Source organism: Mesoplodon bidens, assembly GCF_964165515.1.
Source record: "Mesoplodon bidens genome assembly, chromosome: 18".
Classification (NCBI taxonomy): domain Eukaryota; kingdom Metazoa; phylum Chordata; class Mammalia; order Artiodactyla; family Ziphiidae; genus Mesoplodon; species Mesoplodon bidens.
The window spans coordinates 20,240,760-20,267,857 of record NC_138175.1 but is presented as its reverse complement, the minus strand read 5'-3'; the positions used below and the strand labels follow the sequence as shown (position 1 = coordinate 20,267,857).

The window sequence follows — 27,098 nt, the reverse complement described above, 5'->3', positions numbered from 1 at the left end:
GCTTCTTGTTGCAGAGCGCGGGCTCTAGGCGCACAGGCTTCAGTAGTTGTGGCTTGCGGGCTCTAGAGCACAGGCTCAGTAAGTAGCTTGTGGCACACGGGCTTAGTTGCTCTGCAGCATGTGGGATCTTCCTGGACCAGGGCTCAAACCCATGTCCCCTTCATTGGCAGGTGGATTCTTAACCACTGCGCCACCAGGGAAGCCCCTTTTATTTTTTTTTTAACATCTTTATTGGAGTATAATTGCTTTACAATGTTGTGTTAGTTGCTGCTGTAAAACAAAGTGAATCAGCTATATGTATACATATATCCCCATATCCCCTCCCTCTTGCGTCTCCCTCCCACCCTCCCTATCCTATCCCTTTAGGTGAACACAAAGCACCAGCTGATCTCCCTGTGCTATGCAGCTGCTTCCCACTAGCTATTTTACATTTGGTATTGTATGTATGTCTATGCCACTCTCACTTCCTCCCAGCTTACCCTTCCCCCTCCCCGTGTCCTCAAGTCCATTCTCTACGTCTGTGTCTTTATTCCTGTCCTGCCCCTAGGTTCTTCAGAACCTTTTAAGGTTCCGTATTTATGTGTTAGCATACAGTATTTGTTTCTCTCTTTCTGACTTACTTTACTCTGTATGACAGTCTCTAGATCCATCCACCTCACTACAAATAACAATTTCATTTCTTTTTATGGCTGAGTAATATTCCATTGTATATATGTGCCACATCTTCTTTATCCATTCATCTGTCGATGGACACTTAGGTTGCTTCCATGTCCTGGGGGAAGCCCCTTTTAAATTGTATTTTAACAAACAGTGATGGTATTAAGATGTCCACAGCTAAAATCTGCACGTGCCTTAAATTCATTATTTAAGATTATAAGAAAAAAATATTTTAAGCTATTTCTAATGTAACACAAGACCTTTTTAAAAAAATTTTCAATTTATTTTTGGCTGCATTGGGTCTTCATTGCTGTGTGTGGGCTTTTCTCTAGTTGTGGTGAGCAGGGGCTACTCTTCGTTGTGGTGGTGGGCTGTGTGGGCTTCTCATTGCGGTGGCTTCTCTTGTTGCAAAGCACAGGCTCTAGGCGCGTGGGCTTCAGTAGTTGTGGCACATGGGCTCAGTAGTTGTCGCTCACAAGCTCTAGAGTTCAGGCTCAATAGTTGTGGTGCATGGGCTTAGTTGCTCCACGGCATGTGGGATCTTCCCGGACCAGGGATCGAACCCACGTCCCCTGCATTGGCAGACGGATTCTTATCCACTGCACCACCAAGGAAGTCCATACAAGATATTTCTATGTTAAGTAACTTTGAAATAGCAAGCCAGAAATAATGAACTCAGTTAGAAATGGATAGCTTTTATTCTCTGAGAAAACTGTTTCCTTCCTCCCTCCACCTCAGCTCCCCAAAGAACACGACTACATTATTATAAATGAGAAAAATGTTTATTAAGGAAACAACTTAACAGTTCTCCCTTAGCAGAACTTTACAAACTGGAGCACAACCTGACGGCAATTACAGTTTCAATCATTAACACACTATAGGGTACTTATTCTACAACTGGAAAGTTGCTGAAGTTTGTGACATGCCACTATAAATGTAAGTATTATTAAAAATTACAAATTGTTTGGTGATTACTTTGATAACCTCTTGAGCAGCAGCTCCTGCAAGGAAAAAGGAGAAAAGCAAATCTTTGAAAAAGGTAAATTTAAAGAGTTCTATAAAAATATTCAATTCTGTAAAGAAAACCTTTCCTTTCCAAAACCAAAGATGTTTAAAAGTAATCCAAAACAGACATAACTTACTGAGTCATATCAAAACAAAGGACTACAATTTCTTATAACTATGTTACTAAAGGAAATAAAAATTTTGTTCTATACATTCACACCCTGGCATATTATGCCACAGTTTAAAAGAAAAAGTATTTTTAATTATGGTGGTTTAAAAAGACTGGCAAAGGGCTTCCCTGGTGGCGCAGTGGTTGAGAGTCCGCCTGCCGATGCAGGGGACACGGGTTCGTGCCCCGGTCCGGGAGGAGCCCACATGCCGCGGAGCGGCTGGGCCTGTGAGCCATGGCCGCTGAGCCTGTGTGTCTGGAGCCTGTGCTCCGCGGCGGGAGAGGCCACAGCGGTGAGAGGCCCGTGTACCGCAAAAAAAAAAAAAAAAAAAGACTGGCAAAATATATTAAGCAAGAAAAAGTCAAAACAATAGTATGGATGACTGCACTTTTTTTAAAGGCTAAATATAGGCAGAAAGGATTCTCAAAGGATACCCTTCTGTTGCATTTGAATTTTACCCTGTGCATGTTTTATAATAAAAAGTGGGGGGGCTTCCCTGGTGGTGCAGTGGTTGAGAGTCCGCCTGCTGATGCAGGGGACGTGGGTTTGTGCCCTGGTCCGGGAGGATCCCGCATGCCGTGAAGCGGCTGGGCCCGTGAGCCATGGCCGCTGGGCCTGCGTGTCCGGAGCCTGTGCTCCGCAACGGGAGAGGCCACAGCAGTGAGAGGCCCGCGTACCGCAAAAAAAAAAAAAAAAGAAAGGGGGTAAAGGGGCTTCCCTGGTGGTGCAGTGGTTAAGAATCCGCCTGCCAATGCAGGGGACACGGGTTCGAGCCCTGGTACAGGAAGATCTCACATGCCGCGGAGCAACTAAGCCCGTGTGCCACAACTACTGAGCCTGCACTCCAGAGCCCGTGAGCCACACTCCAGAAGCCCAGGCGCCTAGAGCCCGTGCTCTACAACAGGAGAAGCCACCACAATGAGAAGCCCACACACCGCAACTAGAGAAAGTCCACGTACAGCAACAAAGACCCAATGCAGCAAAAAATAAATAAATAAAATAAATAAATTTTTTTAAAAAGGGAGGGTAAAGGAATATCTGTAATTTGGAAAGGATCTATATTAGATACCCAGACTGCTATACTCAGTAACAGTCTGAGTATAGAGTAACAGTAACAAGTTTTAAAGTTACTATTCAAAACAAAACAACAGAAAAGAAAAAAAAAAACTACCAAGAAAACAATTTTTCATCTTTTATAATCTGAAGCTTCTACTTTCACATTCACTGATTCAATAAAATTTGAGACTCTACTATGTACCAGACACTGTCCTAGGCACTAGGGATACAGCAGGGAACAAAAGACAAAAATCCTTATCCTTATGGATCTTACTTTTCAGTAGTGAGGGAGAGAGAATTTACAAATAAGTAAAACGTCAAGTGACTAAGTGCTAAGGAGAAAAAGCAAGGAAGGGGGATATGATGCAAGAGGAGAGACTGTTTTAAATCAATCAGGGATGGCCTCACAGGGGAAGATAATATTTTTAAAAAGACCTGAAAGAAATGACTTGTGCAGAATGATTATAGAATGCACATGTTATAGACCAAATGCATGTCCCCCAAAATTCAAATGTTAAAGCCTTAACCCCCAATGTTACCGTATGTGGAGATGGAGTTGAAGTCTTTGGGACGTAATTAGGTAATTGAGGTCACGGGGGTGGGGCCCTCATGACGGGATTAGTATACTTATAAGAAGAGACACCAGAGAGCCTCCTCACCTTCCTGCACAAAGAAGAGGTTATGGCACATGGCAAGACTGTGACTGCCTACAAGCCACAAAGAAAGGCCTCACCAGAAACCAACTATGCTGACCCTGACCTCAACTTCCAGGCTCCAAGGAGTTTTATTTAAGAGATGGTATTGTTGAGTTGGGTCCTGAAGAACAGGTAGATTTTAGACATGCAGGCAACAGGGAGACTTAAGGCAAATGGGCCCAGAGTGGGGTAAAGATTCAAGGAGCGGGAAATCAAAGGGCACGTCTAGGGGAAAAGCAAGTAACTTGAAAAAACCAAGGCCAGAAAGGCTGGGTAAAACCAGAACACAGAATGTTTTAAATGTCAAATGAAAGACTCTGGATTTATTTTCCGAGGACTACTGTAGTGTATATGTGTGTACTGCCAGGTCAGAGGGTTAGTGAGAGACACAATCAGAGCTATGCTTTAGAAAGATTAATTACTCTTCAGGAGTTTAAAATGGACAGCAGTAGGAGAGACGGAAAGCAGGGAGACCAGTTTGGGGGCTACCAAAATAATCTAAACTCAATATTAACATTGTGCTTTACTGACCTCCCTAGTTAAAACAGCTGGGAAAACAAAACTTCATAACTGTACTATATAACAACAGGTGACAGTCTTCTCATCTCTGGAACTCACCCCCTAAGAATGCAGCAATGGTGTGTGGTTCAGCAGCTCCGTATCGGCAACTACAGGAAAGGATGGAGACATGAACAGATTGTTAGCCTTATGACAGGACAGTATTGTCTCTTGCATTCCCTAAAAAAATACTCACAATTCATGGACATAATCATCTTTCACTATTATGGATAATCCATATTCCTGAAGGAAGCCAGTGAGACAAGACTTCAACTTGCCTATATCTTCTTCAACTTGATAGTTAGATACCCCTAAAATATATATATGCAAATTAATTTTCATTAAAATAAATATGTGACTCAAAATTATTGGCTATCTCCTTTATTTAATCCAGTTTTAGCTGTTCTAGTTTAAACATTAAGGTGTAAAACTGAAATAAGAACAAAAATAATGGAAAGTATGAGACTAATATTTGCAACTATCACAAATTTGTAACAATCAAAGAAACTGTCTAAAATCTATTAAAAATTTGAGTTTGACAAATCTGCTTTGTTCAGTGCTCCTTACCCAGTATCTAGAAGAGTATCTGACACGTAGTGGTGCTCAATAATTATCTGATAGAACTGAATGAAGGAGAAAGTAATGTCCTATTTATACCCTTTATAAAACCTATAGCATTTATTACCCATTTCCAGGAGATTAAATGACACATATAAAACTATAATAATAGTTGAAAGTCCGCCTGCCGATGCAGGGGACACGGGTTCGTGCCCCGGTCTGGGAAGATCCCACATGCCGCGGAGCGGCTGGGCCCGTGAGCCATGGCCGCTGGGCCTGCGTGTCTGGAGCCTGTGCTCCACAACGGGAGAGGCCACAACAGTGAAAGGCCCGCGTACCACAAAAACAACAACAACAAAAAACTATAATAATAGGTAACACTTATGGAGCATTAATAGATGCTGGACATTGTTCTAAACACCACCTAAAATATTAATTCATTTAATCCTTACAGCAACCCTATTTAGTAGGCACTATTATTATCTTCATTTTACAGATAAGGAAACACAGACAGATTAAGTTATTTGCCTGAGTTACTTAGCTCATAAGTAGCAAAACTGTGATATGAGCCCAGGCAGTTCTTAATGATTAAACTATGATGTCTCCAAAGGTAAGCTATCATTATTATTACTACTGGAAGGAAAAATGTAATTGCCATAATATCCAGGTATTACTAAACCCCTCTAGTTTAGTTTATTTTTTAACCTCTCTAGTTTAAAAACTATCATCGGGACTTCCCTGGTGGCGCAGTGGTTAAGAATCCACCTGCCAACGCAGGGGACATGGGTTTGAGCCCTGGTCTGGGAAGATCCCACCATGCCGCGGAGCAACTAAGCCCGTGCGCCACAACTACTGAGCCTGCGCTCTACAGCCTGCGAGCCACAACTACTAAGCCCGCATGCCACAACTACTGAAGCCTGCACACCTAGAGCCCGTGCTCTGCAACAAGAGAAGCCACCACAATGAGAAGCCTGAGCACCGCAACGAAGAGTAGCCCCCACTCGCCACAACTAGAGAAAGCCCGTGTGCAGTAACGATGACCCAACGCAGCCAAATATAAAAATAAACTAATTAATAAAAAAAAGACCTATCATCACTCCTTCTCAAAATAGTAGCATCTACCCTTTATTGAGTACTTAAAAAAAGCTAAGCAGTATGTTAAGTGATTTTTATACATCACGTATCTAACCCTTACAATCTAATAGAGTAGTTATTATTATCACCTTTCCATACCGAGAGAACTGAGACTTGGAGGGAAATAGTGACTCACCCAAGATCAAGAGATAATAAGTGACAGAACTTGGATTTGGACCTAGGTTTAACTCCAAAGCCTGTGCTCTATGTAACAGCTAATCTCCCATGATGGCTCCCCAATGAACACCTCTTCGTGCCCTTGTGTGGTCCCCCTTCCGCTCTTAATCTAATGTGACCCTGTGAAGCCAACAGAACATGACATAAGTGATGCTGTGACTTCCAAGGCCAAGTCATAAAAAGCCTTGTACCTTCCACCTGGGTCTTTTGGAATGTTAACTCTGGGGAAGGCAGCCACTATGTAAGAAATCTAGGACTCCCATGCTAAAAGGAAGCTCCAAGTAGCCATGTGGAGAGAGAGGCCTGACCAGCACCGGCCCACTCCCCCCACAGCAGTTCCGGATATCCCAACTAAAGTGCCACACATGTGAGTGAGCATGTCTTCTTGGATGACTCCAGCCCCAGGCGTCATGCAACTGCATGAGATCCCCTTCCCCCAGTGAGAACTGCCTAACCGAGTCCAGCCAATCCACAAAGTAACGAGACAGAAAAATTGATTGTTTTAAACTACTAAATTTGGGGATGGTTGATTATGCAAGAGATAACCAAAAATACATTCTAAGCAAACAATACAAATAAAGCAATACATATTTGGTGTTTATTCCTTCTCCTTTTCTGGTAAGCTTGCTCATTAAGATTATAACTCAGTGGGTATACTACATCAGTTGGGACAACAGGTTTTATGACACACCCAGAATGTGCTGCTATGCAATAATCCTGCACAATTAAAATTACAATCTTAATAAAGATATCCTGGGCAACTGAAGACCTTTGAGCATATGCCAATTCCCCAATTACTACATTAACAGATAACAAAAAATAGATACTGAGCAAAGAAACATCTTCAGAGTTCTGAGCTCGGAAATCACAGGCATACTTCTTGTGGCTTTCTCATTCCACTAAATCAAACTCAGTGTGAGTCTTAGAAGTAAACTGTACAAACTGACAGGAAAAAATTTTATCCTATATGCAATCAACCAACAGTCCCCTGTGTTGAATCAAACACTACTTGCAACTGGTTACACTTAAAAAACAAATGGTAGTTCCTGAGACGAACCAGGTGTAAATTGTTTACAGTGTGACTTCAAGCATCACTACTGCAAACACCCCAAGAATCCTTTAAGATTTCATTCTATTTAAGTATTTATTTAAGATTTTATTGGGGACTTCCCTGGTGGCACAGTGGTTAAGAATCTGCCTGCCAATGCAGGGGTCATGGGTTCGAGCCCTGGTCCGGGGAGATCCCACATGCCGTGGAGCAACTAAGCCCATGTGCCACAACTACTGAGCCGTGTGCCACAACTACTGAAACGTGCCTAGAGCCCGTGCTCTGCAACACAGACAAGCCACTGCAATGAGAAGCCCGCACACCACAAAAAAAGTAGCCCCCACTCACCACAACTAGAGAAAGCCTGCATGCAGCAACAAAGACCCAACGCAGACAAAAATAAATTAGTTAATTTAAAAAAAAAAGATTTTATTGGGAATTCCCTGGTGGTCCAGTGGTTAGGACTTGGAGCTTTCACTGCTGTGGCCTCGGTTCAATCCCTGGTCAGGGAACTAAGATCTCACAAGCCATGCTGTGTGGCCAAAACACAAGATTTTATTGTATTTGATAATTTGATTGCTATTCTTACCTGGATATCTACCATGTTGTTTATGAAATCTATCAACAGCCCGTAACATCAAGTATAATACTATCTCATTATCTGGACTGTCCATGCTGGAAACTGAAAGGAAAAAAATTTCAGTATAATTTGTGTAATTCATGCCATAAAAACACGGAAGAACTGAATTTACTATATACTCAAGTTTCAGAATACAAGGGAATTCTATCATAAAATTTAAATATTTTGTGACAATAAAATAGAAAATGATAAATAATTATAAAATAAAGGGAGATACGTTACTGAGATAAAACCCAATGGTCTTAGACTATTAGCTATGGTCACATAACCTCTACTAAGGTAGTATTATGCTGACTTTAGCTCTTCTACATATCACACAACTTACTCAGTGACCTAAATAGGATTTTATGTATGTACATATTAAGTTTTATATTTGAAATTATGACTTCTTGGACAGGTTTATAGAATAAAATTTAGAGTATAAATATTTATATTATCCTTTATGTTATCACCATATAGTCTACTATACATTGTTATACACAAAATATTTATATCCTTAGAATTAATTAATAACCTAGCATCAAAAAGTTATTACTGGGGCTTCCCTGGTGGCGCAGTGGTTGAGAGTCTGCCTGTCAATGCAGGGGACACGGGTTCGAGCCCTGGTCTGGGAGGATCCCACATGCCACAGAGCAACTGCGCCCGTGAGCCACAACTACTGAACCTGCGCATCTGGAGCCTGTGCTCCGCAACAAGAGAGGCCGCAACAGTGAGAGGCCCGCACACCGCGATGAAGAGTGGCCCCCGCTCGCCGCAACTAAAGAAAGCCCTCGCACAGAAACGAAGACCCAATACAGCCAAAAATAAATTAATTAATTAATTTTAAAAAGAAAAAACTTCACTTAAAAAAGGTTATTACTTACTAATTTCATCCTTGTTAATTGTATGCAAGCCATATTCTTCAGCTAAGGATCGACATCTCACCACTCGAAGAAATGCAGAATTGCTGCCTAAACACAGAAAAGACATTATGGAAGTAAATGGTTAAGATACATGACTATCCTGATTAAGAACAGGAAATTCTGTGTATCCTCTTTACAGACATGGAAGTATGAAGAAAAGGTTCTAATAGTTAGCAGAGATGGCACCAGAACACAAGTTATCTTAAATTCATGTCCTTGGGATTACAACCAGTTCAGCACTGATTACATAGGTGATGGCACTTCTCTGAGCCTCAGTTTTCACTTGTAAAATGGAGGTATATTGTTTACCTTTGAGTTGTTCTGTGGATCAAAAGTGTAACTGTGTACAGTACATACCAAGCAGAATGCCTGATAGGGCTCAATGAATAGTAGTTTTTATCATTATTATGGACAAGCAGTACTGAAGGAGAGTGTTATATGTATTGTGCTCTGAGAATATGTAAGGCTTTAAAAACAAAAAACAAAAAACAAAAAACTTTGTATTATGGAAATTTTCAAACATATCCCAATAGAGACCAGAATAATAAAGTCTCAAATACCCAACACATCCAGCTTTTAATCTGGTATCATATAATCTAGTAGCACAAACACTAATGCATAAACACAGGGTAAGATTAGTAGTGGAACAAAACATTGAAACTAAGCCTAAACAAACATGTTGAAGAGTCTTAAAATGAATAATTTGGATAAATAATTTTAAGGATGGGTAACATACAAAATATAGACTTTTGCAGAAACTAGGGGTCATAGCTACAGGGAGAAATCCTCAGATGGCATGTAAAACAGATTTTATTACTCTTAAACTAACTCTTGAATTCTCTGGGCCTACTCAGGAGTTATAAAGAAGACCCCGGGAGCCTAGCCACTCTGAAACTAGATGGCAAAATTCTTAATTCTATCACAGTCATTTAACACTGATCAAAGTTAGTATTTAAACCAATACTGTCAATGTACATGTGACTCAAGACTTCACTCCCAAAGTCTTCAGATAAAACTTTCCCAAGTTATTTAAAATGAGTAAGCTGAAAATAATTCTGTATTACTGATAATTTTCAATTAATTGATCTTCATGTCTTTTTAGCATTAGATAAAGATGCTCTACCTCTGACCAGTCTTAGAATACCCTCTCCATTTATCATGAGAAAAAAAAAACCTTACGCAATAATTACCTATGTCAATACCACTGAGACCATGGAAAATTTTTAATTTCAACCATTTAAAATTGCTGGGAACATCTCCCATGGCACATTTTTATCAAACAAAATAAGGAAATTAAGTCAAGGTGACTTACAGAGTAATTTTAATTCTTTCTCTGAAATGGACTCTGGTGCCTGTAAAGAGATAAATGCAGATTTTGCTCCAGTATAAAAGCAGATTAACAGAGGGTACAGCACAAAGCCCATCACTATGACAGGCCTTCTCATTAGCAGGCAAGTGAGGACCCCTCTAAAGAAGCTTTGAGCCAGTGTCACACCTTCTCTCTAAGCCTTTTCTGGCTGGAGTTACATGATGCAATCAGGCCTATCTGGAGCTGTACTGTCCATCAAAGGCAGTGTGCCCGGCAGCTTACCTGGCCTATAGACTGAAGCAATTTGGCAACGTGATTACCCACAGCAGCAGCATCTTTCTTTGCTTTTTCGCGGTAACTGGAAAAGAACAACAAAAAGCTACTATTAACGAATATTTAAATTAACAAATTTGGGGACTTCCCTGGTGGCGCAGTGGTTAAGAATCCGCCTGTCAGTGCAGGGGACACGGGTTCAAGCCCTGGGCCGGGAAGATCCCACATGCCACGGAGCAACTAAGCCCATGTGTCACAACTACTGAGCCTGAGCTCTAGAGCCCATGAGCCACAACTACTGAGCCCACATGCCACAACTACTGAAGCCCGCGTGCCTAGAGCCCATGTTCCGCAACAAGAGAAGCCACGGCAGTGAGAAGACCGCGCACCGCAACGAAGAGTAGTCCCCACTCGGCACAACTGGAGAAAGCCCGTGCGCAGCAACAAAGACCCAACGCAGGCAAATATAAATAAATAAATAATAAATTACCAAATTTAAATATCACCATGAATCAGACAAAAAATCTCTTTCCCTTTCATGAAAAAATACTGATCTGAAAATACATGAAATGTGACAATGCCATGGAAATGCTACCAGCACCTCTTAGTGGTTGGTGACGGGTTCTTGGACTGCACTAATAACCTAGGCTCCCTCAATAATTAACAGCACCTAACTTAAAAACTGCCCTTCTAGAGAGATCCATGACCCATGCTTCTCTGACAGAGGACCTAACAAAGTATGTTGCAAAAGAATACAATCTCCTTGAAGTCAAGTCCAAGGAAAGTTAAATACTTCAGAACTGTCCATCTACAAATTCATGTAAAACTTTTAAGTCTATTTACATTTTCACCCTCTAGAGATGATCAGTGTTAAGCTGACTACCTCTGATATGAGGTCATAATTCTTTTGTCCTCAACTGACTTTTCCCAAGTTTTAGGTAGATGAACTTTTAGGCTAGGGCAATAAAGATGTGTTAGAGAATGACTGAGATGAAGAGTACAATCTGTCTAGGGAACAGAGACCTTCTCTGTGTTGTCATTATCTGGTCCCTAAAGAAACAAGGCCAGTGGCCCTGGATTCATCAGCACCATGCCCAAAGTACACAAGGGTAATATCCATTGAGACCTGTCCTTATGACAATCTACCTGGGTGATAGTGATAACTGGATAGCAGGTGTCTATCTATAGTCATGAACTCTTTAAATTATGAAAATTAATGACAAAAAATTCATCAAAACTAAAGACTTCAAAGTTTTAAATTACAGATAAAAGAGAGTACAGGGCCATGGTTAAGAGTATACAGGTGAGTTTCATAGATTCAAATCTTGGTTTTGCCATTTCCCAGTTGTCAGACCCTGAAAAAATTACCTCTTCTATGTCATAGTTTTCTCACCTGTAAAACTGGGACAATAATAGTATCTCTCTCATAGGGCTATTGTGAATATTAAATTAGTTAATACATAGAACAGTTGATAGCATAGAGTTAAGTGCTCAAATGTTAGGTTTTATCTTAAAATATGAAAAACAAAATCTGACCCTTCAGGGGGTACGTGGGAACTCTATACTTTCTGCCCAATTTTGCTGTGAACTTAAACTATTCTTAAAAATAAAATATATTAAAAAAAATCTTCCCCCTAAGTTTTTTAGCTTATTTTTATAAATTTATTTATTTTTGGCTGCATTGGGTCTTCGTTGTTGCACGTGGGCTTTCTCTAGTTGTGGCGAGTGGAGGCTACTCTTCGTTGTGGTGCGCGGGCTTCTCATTGCAGTGGCTTCTCTTGTGGAGCACGGGCTCTAGGCGTGCAGGCTTCCGTAGCTGTGGTTCGCAGGCTCTAGAGCACAGGCTCAGTAGTTGCGGCGCACGGGCTTCGTCACTCCATGGCATGTGGAATCTTCCCGGACCAGGGATAGAACCTGTGTCCCCGCATTGGCAGGGGGATTCTTAACCACTACGCCCCTAGGGAAGTCCCTTAGATTATTTTTAAAGTGATAAGATTATAACAGGTTTCCATTTGATTTCTGATTTCTGGTAGACTGATAAAATATGTTCATCTCTAATATAAACAGGTTGATTTTTCTACTACATAGTTTGAAAACAGGTGACTTACACATTTTGAAGTTTTATATATTTGCCTGAATCTGCAATCATATCAGGAATTGTGCCTCGAACAGGTAAATTTCCTTGACCCTCTTTGGCCACAAATTCCTTTAAGGCACGAGCTAAAATCCAAAATGCCGGAGTCTAAAAGAAGCAAAAAAAATTAATATTAAGTGACATCTGAATTTGACCCAAAGGTTAAGGTGGCACTATTTTTACTTTTTTTGTTATTGTTACCTGTTTGGTGATATTTATGCAGTGATCATCATTAAATATATCTTCAATACTGCTTGGGATCTAACAAAGGAACATGAAACATTTACTTATACTAAGAATTAATGTAAGTTCATTTTTATTTTCACTGCCCACTTTAACTTCCACTGCAATTTTCCAAACAAGTTCAAATACAAACTTAGACTTTTATTCAGAATCACCACCAGATGGAGATTCGTTGGGGAAAGAGCGAATGGAAGAAAGTCCCCTCCTGCCCACTGCTGTTAGCATTAAAGACTGACCTATTCTCTTACATCATAAGTAGAGTAAAGAAGGAGCCTAAGTAAATCTTTTTATAGTCATATTTGAAGACAGAACAAAGATAACAGACATTAATACCAAGCTAGATTTGTAGTCCTTCGTGTTTTTCCATCTTGTCAAAAATCTGAAACCCTTACACCCTAATTAGTGACTGCTGAAAGAGACAACCACTCTGACAGAAATGAGGTCATTAAATTAAGGATATTTAATGCTAGCAAGAACATCATACAGTAATAAAAACTATAGAAACCTTAGGCTTTGATTCTACTGTTGTGTGGAAAAAAGAACTTTCTTACTGGTAATTCCTAACTGCTCTCTCTGCTTCCACTCCCAGTCCCCTACAGTCTTTTGACCTCACAAGAGCCAGAATAATTTTTTTAGAAATATAAATCAGGTCACTCCATTCCCCTGCTCAAAACACTCTAGTGGACTGCAGTGCCTTTATGATCAGGCCCTTTCTGCCTCTCCAAACTTAAATCCCTCCCACCTCTTTCCCCCTTGTTTACTTCATTCCAATCACAGTGGCTTTCATACTGATCCTTGAACAAATGCCAAGCATCATCCCACTTCTGGGCCTTTGTACATGTGCTTCCTTGGCCTGAAAAGCTCTTCCTCCAGACCTCTGCATGACACTTCACTTAGGCTTCTGCTTAAACACATCTCTTTGAGAGTCTCCCTGGCCCCTCCTGATCCCAGACCTCCTCTCCATCATGCTCTACCCCTCTGTTCTACTCTAATTTTGTTCACAGCACCTGGCACATTTGTCTGTTTGCTTAGTTCACTGTCCCCCAACCATGAGAAGCTTGTTTTTTTTAATTGGGGTAAATTTTACATTCAGCAAAATGTACAAATCTTCTTTTTTTTTTTTTTTTTTTTTTGTGGTACGCGGGCCTCTCACTGTTGTGGCCTCTCCCATTGCGGAGCACAGGCTCCGGACACGCAGGCTCGGCGGCCATGGCTCACGGGCCCAGCCACTCCGCGGCATGTGGGATCCTCCCAGACCGGGGCACGAACCCGTGTCCCCTGCATCGGCAGGCGGACTCTCAACCACTGCGCCACCAGGGAAGCCCCAAATGTACAAATCTTAAATGTACAATTCAATGTTTTTTGATAATGATACACATACTTCTAACCATCACCCCAACTGAGACACAGAAAATTTTCAACACCCCAGAAAACTGTGTGATTCACAGAGCACACATGTTTAAGCACTCAGCAACACTACCTCATTGTCTCCAAAGAGTATGTAATGACACCTTGAGTGCGTTCCTAACTTGAAGGGTAGCATTTTTTCCTGTTTTAAATTATAAGAAAATTCTGGGAATTCCCTGGTGGTCCAGTGGTTAGGACTCCACACTGCTAACTGTTAGGCCCTCACTGCTGAGGGCCCGGGTTCAATTCCTGTCAGGGAACTAAGATCCCACAATCTGTGTGGTGCAGCCAAAAAAAAGATTTTAAAAATTATAAGAAAATTCTAATTTACACTACCAGTTGTATTATTCCAAAGTTCCCCAAAAAACTCACTGGCCAGAATTCAAAAACAAAACAACAACAAAACAAAGGGCATCTACACTAGGTTATCCTCCAAGTAACTTTTAAGGTATACAATGTCTTTAAGAACATCTTCCAATATATCCAAATAATTACTGTCAAAAGCAAAGCAGGGTAAGATTTAACTTTTCAGGCAACACTATTTTGGAACAGCAAAATACCACCTTCATTATATAATTCCTACCCCCAAACACTTATTATTCACAAACCATGTACTTCACACAATTAATTTATATAAATCACTGTATCAAATTATATGCTGAAGCACTGAGATCCATTTTAACAAGGACAATACAGAATCTTATTAAAAGAATATTCAAGCTGTATTACAGATATTAATTTCTAACCAACTCTACAATTTGAGAAATATTAAATTAAAATTAAAATCAACTATTTCACATATGAGGACTTCAGAAAACACCTTTCATTTGTGAATACCTCATCAGCTCTTAATACCTGAGTTGTATTTAGTGCTGTGTTCACATTTTTAATAGCTTCTTCAAAATTCTCTTCATCTTCCGGAGCCCCATTTTCATTCTTTAGAATTCCTATTAAAATAGAAATTGATTAGTAAACAACAGCCCTTTTCTTTTCACTCTTTCTCTCCCCCCAGCATTATGGAGATAACCTTGTCAGATTCTGAAGGGAGGATTGGATACTGAACCTTAAGAAGAAGAAATATGGCTAATCACTAGTCATTCTTTTTTTTTTTTTCTTTTTTTTGCGGTACGCGGGCCTCTCACTGTTGTGGCCTCTCCCCTTGCGGAGCACAGGCTCTGGACGCGCAGGCTCAGAGGCCATGGCTCACGGGCCTAGCCGCTCCGCGGCATGTGGGATCTTCCCGGACCGGGGCACGAACCCGTGTCCCCTGCATCGGCAGGCAGACTCTCAACCACTGCGCCACCAGGGAAGCCCACTAGTCATTCTTAAAACTACACAAGGAGTGGCTCCTTAACCTCCTGAGGAAAATAAAATAAAAGCTCATGATGGGGGCTTCCCTGGTGGCGCAGTCGTTAAGAATCCGCCTGCCAATGCTGGGAACACCGGTTCAAGCCCTGGCCCAGGAAGATCCCACATGCCACGGAGCAACTAAGCCCGTGCGCCAAAACTACTGAGCCTGCACTCTAGAGCCCACGAGCCACAACTACTGAAGCCCACGTGCCTAGAGCCCGTGCTCCTCAACAAGAGAAGCCACCGCAATGAGAAGCCCACGCACCGAAGCGAAGAGTAGCCCCCGTTCACCGCAAGTAAAGAAAGCCCATGTGCAGCAACAAAGACCCAATGCAGCCAAAAACACACACAAAAAAAAACAAAACCTCATGATGGCATCATCTGACAAAGGTGTTGACAGAAATCCAATAAACATTAGCTTCAAGCAATATGCTTTTCAAACTTTATACATTTAATCACATCCCATATTACCTTGTCTAATCAAATCTCTGAAGTCTTCTTTTTCTTTATACGTTTTAGGTATTCGTCCATTTGTCTAAATTGGGTTAAAAAATTTTTAGTCTAGTTGTAAAAACTCAAAATATGGAAACTGAAAGTCCAGTTTCCCCCTATCCATATGAGATTTCATCAGCAAATCTATACCTCGGTGAAATCAGCTGACTTGATAGAAAACAGAAACTGTGGGCCATTTCTCTACATTCATTCCCCACTGCCAGTTTCAGAATGACATTTGTTCAAATTTCATTTTGTTAATAAAAATGTCAGTATCAAAAGAGAAACTGCTAGATTTAAACTAGCAGTTTAAATCAGCTGCCCTATAACCATATAAGGAAAAAAAATCAATGTCCCACCCCCTCCAACGAAATTCTTTATAATAAACTGAAAAAATACAGTCATATATGGAATTTCTTTTTTCAAGAAAGGACATACTTCACTATACCACTGTGCTAAATATTTAGCTATGATCACAATCCATGGAGTGTGGCTATGGTCCTAAAAATAAAAGAATCAAAGGAAATATCAGTATCAGTTAACATTAATTAGTTAACATTTATTTTTCACTATACCATATCATTTTCAACAAATTCAACAATATTTATTAAATTCAATTATTCAACAATGTTTACATCTCTCAGTATATGTGGAATAATGAATGAAGGAAAATGAACTGGGTTAACAAAAATTGCTTTACAAAGATTTTGAAGGCAGTGTCCAATTTAATTCTAATAAGGCAGGTATATACTATGATTGTCCCCATTTTACCATTAAGAAAACTGTCTCAGGGACTGCCACCCAAAAACAAAGCTCAAGTATCTTGATTTCAGATACCAATCCAAAACTAAGGAAAAGGGATCCTTTCTGTGTTTTCTGATGAACAAAATACCTGCAGTTAATTAATGGGTAGTCAGGAAAAAAAAAAAAAAAAAATATATATATATATATATATATATATGCCTTAAATTACATGGCCTGTTATAAATATCATTATTTCTATAATGAATTATGCAGTTGCCTTGGTAATTCTCTTAAAAATAAGTTTTAAGAGGAGTCAATTTCAACAAACACCACCCCAAATTCAAACTGTTTTAAAAAGTACATCTATTTGTTTAGGAAAGAGCCATGAAGAGGGCTTCTGGGATATGTTAATGTCCAATTTCTTGACCTGGGTGTTGATTACACAGATATGTTCAGTTAATGTACTTTTCTTCAATAAAAAAGTTTTTAAATTTTGGGGAAAGATAGATTTATTTAAAACAAATTAGGTACAATGTTGTTACTATGTGACCTGGATGACAGGACTATGGAGGTTTATAGTATTTCCTCACTTTGTAATTCAAAAACCTTAGGTTAAAAACAAAGTTTTAAGTATACCTATAAATGGAAGGTCACACACACTACTAACCTTTTTTTCCATATGATCCAAATCATAAGACTGAAAATGTTCTCTCAGTTCAGGAAATGGCTTATCCAGTCGTAGATCCTCTAACGCATTATCTGGATGAGATTCTATTACTGTGAAACAAATAATCCCAAAAGATAAACTTACTTCTTTAGCAATACTGCTGGCAGTACATACATTATAGGAACTTAGGAAATCTGTAATTTTTGTGTGTGTGTGTGTGGTACACGGGCCTCTCACTGTTGTGGCCTCTCCCCTTGCGGAGCACAGGCTCCGGACATGCAGGCTCAGCGGCCATGGCTCACAGGCCCAGCCGCTCCGCGGCATGTGGGATCTTCCTGGACCGGGGCACAAACCCGAGTCCCCTGCATCGGCAGGCGGACTCTCAACCACTGAGCCACCAGGGAAGCCCAGAAATCTGTAATTTTTAAATGGGCATAGGGCCTACAGGTTTTTTTCATTGTTTTGTTCATTATTGAGTTAAATTTACATATACATATAAATTTGTATTTTACTAAATGCACAAATTTTAAGTGGACTATAGTTTTAATAAAAGTAAAACCAAGATTCCTTTAGTGAAGAATTTTCTTGTTATTACAATTGGAAAAGATCAAACTAGGTAAAATTTGTGTTCCGACAGCACCCAACAACCTACCCTTCCTCCACCTGTGGTCAACAGACAGCATCACCATCTACCGAGACCTCTTCCCTAGAAATGTGATGGTCTTCCCTGACTTCGAGCTTCCTTGGCCCAGTATCAGTCACTCCCCACATCCTGATGTCACTTCATACACAGCTCTCCACATAGGGGAGCATGGGAAAGTGTGTAATTTCAGTGAGTGTTTAGAGCTAGGCTCCATTCTGTCACTTGCTAGCTGTGTGACCTTAGGTAAAAAGCTTAATCTCTCTATGCCTCAGCATCCTTATCTGTAAAAAGCAGATAAAACAGTATCTGCCTTACAAGGATTTTGGGAAGATTAAATGAAATAATCCACATAAAGGCAGGCACACAGCCAGCAATGTTAACCTTCATTACCGTCTACTCCCTCTTCCTATCCTTGTAACATCTGCCCTCAGTCAGGGGCTCTCTCTCTGGCTCTTTCTCTCACCTAGACCACTGAAAATCTCCTAAAAGCAACCCTTGTCTCCAATCTTTGCCCCTTCAAATCCATTCATTCTCCACCGGGTTTCAGAGTGACCAGTTTAAAACAAAATGTTTACCTTGTCACTTTCCTACTTACAACTCTTAAATGACCCATCACCACTGCCAAAAACCTAGTCTCAAATACCACTCCTTAGCTGCCCAGGCAGATACCACTTTTCAGTGATGCTACCAATGCCAATGACTGTCATTACACTAGCAGAGTACCTGGCTCAGAGCAATGCAGGAGTACTGAACGAAAACTTTATGATGATTTAAGATTAAAATTTTCTAAATAAAGGGACTTGAACTGATGCAAGCCTGCCTATAGATGAGTTCAGTCTCCTATAAACACTGTTTCCTTGGAACAGTAGTTAGGTAAATGCCTTGCTTGCTGTGTGCAATTACACCTGAACTGGGGAAGCCTAATGCCTGTATGAGAATGGAATAGAAAACTGGTGGGGGAAAAGGTGGCATATCCTTTCTGTGTCAGTGTAACCCACATACCTTGGCTCTTACCTGTGACAGACATACATGCCCTATGTAGGTTAGGAGGCAAAAAAAGCTAGGTATTTGCATAGCTGCTGGGCCTCCTAATAAGATGAAGCAGCTGCACCTGTTGTATCTCCTGCTTTGTATCCTTCTATAGTGCTAAGTAAAGGAAATACAAAGATTAAAGCCTACTGATTCTGACTGCCACTTTGAACGTATAACCAGAGTTGAGCTGCTACAAATTTACTCTGTGATTTAAAATTGACTTTCTAAATTGTCAAGTTCCTAAAATTATAGCTAAAGCAACCAATAGGAAGCCCCATATGTGCAACAATTTTACCTGGATGTTCTTTTATAATGATCCTCATATAACCAACTAGTCCATATGTCCTACAGATCAAAAGAGGGATATGGGAATTCCAGAGGACATCTGCTAAACGTAGTAATATACTGTAAAAGAAGTCAAACGTAGTAATATACTGTAAAAGAAGTCACAAAGGATAAGAACATAAGCAAATGGAAACATGCCAAATGTGAAAATGCTTTAAAATAAAGCAACTTTCTTACTAAATAATAAATGCAAAGATATATCTATTGCATTTACATAAACAGCATATTTACATAAACATATTACATATTTACATAAGCAATTCCACAAGGTTGCAGTGTCAAAGAAAGTATATCTTTTGGACTAGAGAGATATGAAAACCTAGTCCTTTGTATTAGGGAGAATGCTACTGAAAGACATCTCCTAAACATTTCCATAATAAAGAAGAAAATATTTATAAAACTTTTGTATACAGCGCCAAGCACTCCCTATAATTAATTCTAACTAGTTTTTTTTTTCACTAAAAAAATAACCAATGTTCAATTTAACTGTTCTAAATATATATTTTTTAAAGTTTCACATCTCAGTATTTTTCTCTTCCCTATCTTTTTAGTGCTGGAGATCCATAAGCACTTCTAATTAAAGGTTTCTGTGGAGTTTAAGAATTTTAAAGACCACAGACCCTGCAGAGAAAACAAAACTATGCAAATCTAATAAGAGATTAAAATAAAAACAAATTAACTTAAAAATTTACCTTTCAGGAAGCTGAGTTGCAATCACAATGGTAAACCTACAGAAAAATGAAGGATCATTGTCTAGAAGGTTTTCTGGACTCTAAATAGGACAGGGGAAAGAAAATCCAACAATTTGACAATCATATTAAAGATGACAGAAACAGTTAAGCTACTTTAGAACAAGTGAGGTAAATGCTAGACTCCAATGTTAAAATAATTCAACTCTCAACATAAATATACAAAGATTCAAAATTCTGAATTACTAAATTACTAAATTTAGGGCTCTGAATTACTAAAAAATTAAATTTCTGACCAGAAATAATAATATGTGTGTGTGTATATATATATATATCTATATATACCTCTTCCACAAAATTCCCAGAGACATCGTTATTTAATTCTTGTAAGAATTCCATGGCGGCTTGAGCTCGATTCTTTTTAAAAACAAAACATTTTACTTGAATTAGAAAAAAATTTGGTTAAAATGTAACCCCTAATTTACAGATCAGGCAAAAACACTGTAAAACAACCCAAATTCCATGCATAGATATGACAACTCTGCTTTTCATAGTGTTTAAACTGGGACTAAACCAGAGTATTACTTAAAACAGAGCTAAACCATCATTATTCAGAATTCTTAAATGCTTACATGACTTGCACTCTACTTTCCTGATTAGGCAAATGACCAGAAAACCCTGGGGAGCAGGCAGGGAGATTCTGAGTCAAGTTGAGACTTACTCTAACCTCCCACATTTACAGTCCTGCACAGAGAGGTCAGTCATTAAAGAAACAGTCATTTCTATTCAGAATACTATAGTAAGTTGACCCATATGGTTTTGTAAGATTTTTAATATGAAATACAAAAATAAGACACATTCTGACTAACTCTTGGTAAAAAAAAATCTTCTTAACCAAAATACTCCAACCTCTGAACATTAACATCACTGAATATTTAGCTTTAATACAGGATAATAAAAACACGAACAGTACTTCTAAGTTCTTAAACTACCAAGCATATAAAGATTTACAAGATCAGAAAAAAATGAGATAATTAGCTTTTTTCTCAGAGGAATAATAAGCTCTTTTAAAGTAAAGCTTTTCAAACAATCGAAACATAGTGGCATCACTAGATGTTCAAATACAACTATATTCTATAACAAACTGATTTTTTACCTTGCCAATACTGCTTCTCTGAAGGAAAAAACTAAAACAGAATAAAAACAAATTTAATGGCTTCTCTGACTATAAAGGAAAGGTTATTTGTAATACCAGGTGCATTTCATTCATAGTTTAAAACAAACTATATTTTAATTTCAGACTGTAACAGCCTTCCTGGAGGAAGAAAGCTAGATGAAACTTGTAACCAAAGACAGGCTAATAAATCAATGTTTCCCAAAGTATGTACCACAGAACATGAATTTCACAAAATGCTCTGAGAGAAAAGGGTCCCCGGGCTTTAAAAAGTTTGGGAAACACCATATGTTATATTCTCTCTTGGAAATTCATAATATACGTAATACGCATGATATTAAAGTCTTACACTAAAGAAATATTTAGTTTCATTTGACCCATTTCCCAAACTCATTTGACCATGGAATCCATTTGCCCATTTAACAGCTACTGACCACACTTGGGAAATGCTGCATTGAACAGTCTGCTTTTGCAAGTAACTATAACAGATTTATTCAGGCTTCCTCCCACACATACCCTTGTTGTGCCCCAAGGTCCAGATCTGAGTCTGCTGATCAGAGTCAGGGTACCCTTGGAGCACAAGCTCAGCAGCTCCACAAGAGAAAGAAACCTCACTCTTACTATACCCTGTTCTAACCAACCAAGTAAGCAAAGATAAAAGGTCTTTTTCTTTATAGATACCAATAAAAGGGTGTTGTGGTAGTGAAACTTGTATTACCACCCAGAGAAAAGATAACAAAGCTCAATATGAACCAAATTCTGATTTCTTCTATTTACTCATTGTTGCTGTTTACTGACAAATATAATGAGAGATCCCAGACTCCAAGTCCCTGAAAAGGCAAGCATGAAATCCAAATTGGGGAATGCTCTGAAAGTCTAAATATGATCATCTTTCAAGAATGATATGCAGGCCATCTTTAAAACAGCATTTTTAGGGCTTCCCTGGTGGCGCAGTGGTTAAGAATCCACCTGTCCACCTGCCAATGCAGGGGACACGGGTTTGAGCCCTGGCGCGGGAAGATCCCACATGCCGCAGAGCAACTAAGCCCGTGCACCACAACTACTGAGCCTGCGCTCTAGAGCCCGCGTGCCGCAACTAGTGGAGCCCACGTGCCTAGAGCCCATGCTGCGCAACCAGAGAAGCCACCGCAATGAGAAGCCTGCGCACCGCAACGAAGAGTAACGCCTGCTCGCTGCAACTAGAGAAAACCTGCGCACAGTAAAGAAGACCCAACACAGCCTAAAAAATAAAATAAATAAATTTATAAAAAAACCAAAACGAACAGCATTTCTACAGACAGTGTATTGTAGAAAGAGATATACCTGGACTAAGCTTAGAAGACACCACAAACAAAAGGTAGCTTTTACTATCTTATAATCCAAAAATACAATTATTGTTAATTATATACTAACATCTAGGAATCAATATAAGGACTCAGGAAGGATCCAGGTTTCACAGATAAAGTAAGAATGACTACCCTTTTTCATTCCTAACAACAATAAAGGCAGTAATGACAGGTACCTGTTACTAAAGGCCTATTTACCAGACACTGCTAGCACTTTACCTATATTAACTCACTTCATCCTTGCCATGATCCTAAGCATAGGGACTATTTCCACCTGGAAGTTAAGTCACCCTGATTGAGGAGTTGAAGCTGGGATTCAGGCCTTGCTCTCCCATGACAATGCACTGCCTTCCCTAACATGCAGGTATCTGAAAAGAATAGAACATACTTATTTCCAGCATCTTCTCCGCTGACCTGATTTCCATCAATAATTGTAAATGAACCAATACCTGGGAGACAAAACAAGAGTCAGTCAAGAATATATATTTCTAGCTCAAAACCTTAACGAAGTAAATTTGCAACAACAAAACTGTAATACCTGGTAGTACCAAGTTTTTAAGAATTTCAGTTCCTGTAGCTGTTGCATTTATTAGGCAAACATGAGCAGATTCTAAAGCCTCTTGCCCATGATCACCCCACAACCTACAAAAGAATACACAAGTTTAACATTTTAAAAGCTTTCATGAAAATACAACTTTATTTGAATCATGATCTTTGACCTTTAAAGTGTTCTTGTATAGAATAACTGATGTGACAACCATGGCAAATATGTGAGACAGGAACAGCAGGAGGTGTTACGGGGATTATATAGCTGACTAACCTGAGACGCAAACAGGTTGATGCCTGGCATGGTTTAAGGGGGGGTTAAATCAGAACTAAAAATTTGGTCCTCCAGCTCCTAGTCCATTACTCTTTTCAAGCCAGATAACTTACAGAACAGAAAGTCTCTGTAGTCATTAACATTAGAGAAGAAACTTAGATTTATTTATTTATTATTATTATTCTTTTTTTTGGCCGTGTCACGTGGCATGTGGGCCATGTGGGATCTTGGTTCTCCTCCCAGGGACTGAAACTGCGCCCCCTGCAGTGGAAGTGCGGAATCTTAACCACTGGACCGCCAGGAAAGTCCCGAGAAGTACCTTAGATTTAAAACCTATTATTCTCTATTTCATTTCTCCTTAAGTTATAGGGATCCAGAATATTTAAGATCTTGACATGGGACTTATCACCATGACATCTGCAAGAGTAAGAAAAGCTTTACCAAGAAAACTGAATTATCATCTGAAAAGCCTTCACACTGACTTCAATAAGAGTGCTTTAAAATGTAATTCCCAATGAACATTCTAATAGCATGATTAATAAATGCATACATTAACAAACAGCAAGATGTAATAAGGATTAGAAATATATGTTATAACCTGAAATATATGTTATATCCTGTCACACCAGCATATCATCAACATGGCAAGGTACATGATCAAATAAGCATCATGACAGCTGATCCAACCTGGTTACCTTCGCCCAGAAAGCCTATTAACTAATGTATCTTTTCTTGTCAGTATAGGAACTAGTATAGGGGGAGCCCAAATCATTAGAAAAATTTCATAGCCTGGAGGACTGATAGGCTTTAAGGTGCCTTCCCTGTCACCTGATCTAAAACAGATTCCCTCTTTTTATGTAGCCCATATGTCCTCCAGAGCATATCACAACTGTAACTGCCTCATTTGGGTTTTTTTAAAAAATTAATTTATTTTATTTATTTATTTATTTTTGGCTGTGCTTGGTCTTCGTTGCAGTGCGGTGGCTTCTCTTGTTGCAGAGCACGGGCTCTAGGCACGCAGGCTTCAGTAGTTGTGGCTCGTGGGCTCCAGAGTGCAGGCTCGGTAGTTGTGGCGCATGGGCTTAGTTACTCCGCAGCATGTGGGATCTTCCCAGACCAGGGATCGAACCCGTGTCCCCTGCATTGGCAGGCAGATTCTTAACCACTGTGCCACCAGGGAAGCCCTCATTTGGTCTTTTATTTGCTGAACACCCATCTCTCCATTCCACTCTAAGCTTCATAAGGGTCCAGACCACTCCCTCTGTTCACCACTGGAACCCCAATGCCCGATACAGTGCCCTGCCCAGGATAAGTGATCACTGAATAGCTGTCAAATGCATGGAGGAATAGCCTAGAAGAACCAGACAGACTGGAAATGTCTGTTTTTTCTGTGAAAGTAGGGCACACAGAAGACACCTGACATATTTGGTTGATGGATACCCGGGTAGTTGGAAAGTAAGCCTAAAAGAATACTAGTGCATCTCTAGGTAATATATTTCAAGAAACGGCCCAAACAAGAAATCAATCCTCTCTATTCTCTTGCTGGCCTAAGGAAAGCAGGGCCTGTTGACTGCTAGCTGGCTGAACAGCTTTGCTGCTTTACTTGTATCTGCTTCCCTCTGACACTTCAAAGCCAATAAACAGTTCTCACGATGAAAGGTAAAGTTTGGTCCTTAAATGGACTGGACTCAGCAAAAATTCTTTTTTGTCACAGTTACTTAGTAATCTAAAATATCTTCTCACGGGCTTCCCTGGTGGCGCAGTGGTTGAGAGTCCGCCTGTCGATGCAGGGGACACGGGTTCGTGCCCCGGTCTGGGAAGATCCCACATGCCGCGGAGCGGCTAGGCTTGTGAGCCATGGCCGCTGAGCCTGCGCATCCGGAGCCTGTGCTCCGCAACGGGAGAGGCCACAACAGTGAGAGGCCTGCGTACCGCAAAATAAATAAAAATAAATAAATAAATAAATATCTTCTCAAGTCTGTCATGTATGGTTACATCTACATTCAAAACACAAGGATCTCCAAGAATTTACAAGAGAACACAAGTTGGTTACAAGGGCTCTGTCACCTTGCTTCTTTCCCCAGAAGCTCAGGAGCAGATAGTACCAGCTCTGAAAAAGCCAGAAGGACCTGAGTTTACATCCTGGTTCAAATACATGGGAAACTGGGCAGGTTACCGAACTTCTCTAAGACTCAGTTTCCCCATCTATAATGCAGAGAGAATATCTACCTTCAAGGCTGCTCTCAGAATTGAGTGCATAAAGCCCCTAACACAGCACTAAGCTGTAGGTACATACAAATGGGTTCCAGTCCTTAGGGACACACTGTAACTTCTGACTTGGGGGCTCCAGAAAGGAAGGGAGCCAAACATTTGTGTTACTTCTGCTGCCTTAACACTCAGAAGATGATCAATAAATAAGGAATGGGGAGTGTTAGGAGAAGAGGCATGGGAGAGGAAGTAGTCAAGAACCAGCCCAATGGCTTAGACCTGCAGTGTCCATTAAGGTAGCCATTAGCCACATGTGGCTATTGGGCACTAGAAATAAGGCTAGTCCAAACTGAGATGTGCTACAAGTGTAAAGTGCTGGATTTCAAGGACAGAATGGAAAAAAATGTTAAATATCTTTAATAACTTTTGATACTGATTATGCGTTGAAATGGTAATACTTTGGATATATTGGGTTAAATAAAATAAACTACATTATTAAAATTATTTTCACCTGTTTATTTTTCCTTTCTTAATGTGGCTACCAAAATATATATATATAACTACACAGGTGGTTTACATGAGACTAGCATTATATTTCTAGTGGACAGCTCCGGCTTAGAACAATACCTAACACTCGGTGCTGCTCTCTGCGGCCGGGATGGGGTATTCCCGATCCCCTCATTCTGCAAAACGAGAAGCCTGAGCACAGCGAGATGGAACTGGCAGCCGCCCCGGTGACCCGGCTGACGCTGGGACGGTGCACCTCGACCTGCACACCGCGTGGCAAGCGGGCGGGCGCGCCCCTCGGGGAAGGCGAGTCCCGGCCCTCGAGAAGCACCGCCGGCCCCAGGCCGGAACCCTGAGCGCCGGCCGCACGGCCCGGCCCAGCCCGGTGGGAGGCCTGAGGGAGGCCCAACCACGCCGCCCGCCCGTTTAGCCCCGGCCCGGACGCACAGGAACCCGCTGGCCCGCCCGACTCGGTGAGCCCTGGCTTACCTCAGCTGTCGGTCGTATTTCTGCTCCTTAAGCAGCTTCCCCGGCTGCGCCATGGCCGCGCCCGCCGCGCGGAGAACCGCCGGGCCACTACCGAGAACAGCCACCACCTCCACGAGCGCGCAGGCGCACTAAGCGCCCCTCGCTGCAGCTGCCTCCTGCGCGCTGCCCGCAGGGGGCGCCGCCACTGCACTGCGCACGCGTCGCCTGTACGCCAGGCGTGTGCAGCCAAAGCTCAGACTCGGGCTGGTGATCTAGTCCTCCCCAATGCACCAGCCCCTCTAGTCCGCCAGTCCGAGACTATGTACGCAGTAGCTGTGGGGAACTCGAGCTTTGGAATCAGGCAGATTTAGATTTTAACCACTTACTGGTTGTGAGATCTGCTCTTTACCGCTCATATCCTCAGTTTGTTCCTCTGTGCAATGGGGATAAATGAGCCTCCTTCACAGAGTTCTATTAGTCTTAAATGAGATTTTGAATACACAGAACAAGACTCACAAAAAATCATGTCTGAATAATAACTTTCATTATTATGGTCATTATTATTCACCCATTTCTTCCATCCTGTCATTCAACTAGCTCACACTAGGGCAGGTTTCCAATCACAAAGCTAGCTGCTCCTGGATGCA

At 40.6% G+C, this 27,098-nt stretch overlaps 1 protein-coding gene across 1 annotated transcript; it reads right to left on the bottom strand.

The window, feature by feature from the left end:
• Positions 1 to 1,417: 1,417 nt before the first annotated feature.
• On the bottom strand, positions 1,418 to 26,582 carry NAE1 (NEDD8 activating enzyme E1 subunit 1). The gene is made up of 20 exons (XM_081215477.1): positions 26,473 to 26,582; positions 22,987 to 23,090; positions 22,837 to 22,897; positions 21,085 to 21,115; positions 20,274 to 20,345; positions 19,932 to 20,011; positions 19,190 to 19,299; positions 17,220 to 17,329; positions 16,247 to 16,309; positions 15,788 to 15,851; positions 14,822 to 14,913; positions 12,518 to 12,577; positions 12,291 to 12,424; positions 10,192 to 10,267; positions 9,913 to 9,952; positions 8,562 to 8,648; positions 7,648 to 7,740; positions 4,338 to 4,452; positions 4,202 to 4,251; positions 1,418 to 1,658 (listed from the first exon to the last, which is right to left on the bottom strand). Exons 1-20 carry the CDS (start codon positions 26,523 to 26,525, stop codon positions 1,549 to 1,551), a joined length of 1,605 nt encoding a protein of 534 aa, XP_081071603.1. The 5' UTR covers positions 26,526 to 26,582; the 3' UTR covers positions 1,418 to 1,548.
• Between the last annotated feature and the right edge of the window lie 516 nt (positions 26,583 to 27,098).

Excerpts from the sequence above, each read along its gene's own strand:
- NAE1 (XM_081215477.1), bottom strand. The coding sequence starts at position 26,525 with ATGGCGCAGCCGGGGAAGCTGCTTAAGGAGCAGAAATACGACCGACAG. Across the intron at positions 12,425-12,517 it reads GCATAAATATCACCAAACAG|ACTCCGGCATTTTGGATTTT; the intron begins GTAACAATAACA and ends TGCTTCTTTTAG. Across the intron at positions 1,659-4,201 it reads CATTGCTGCATTCTTAGGGG|GAGCTGCTGCTCAAGAGGTT; the intron begins GTGAGTTCCAGA and ends TTTTCCTTGCAG.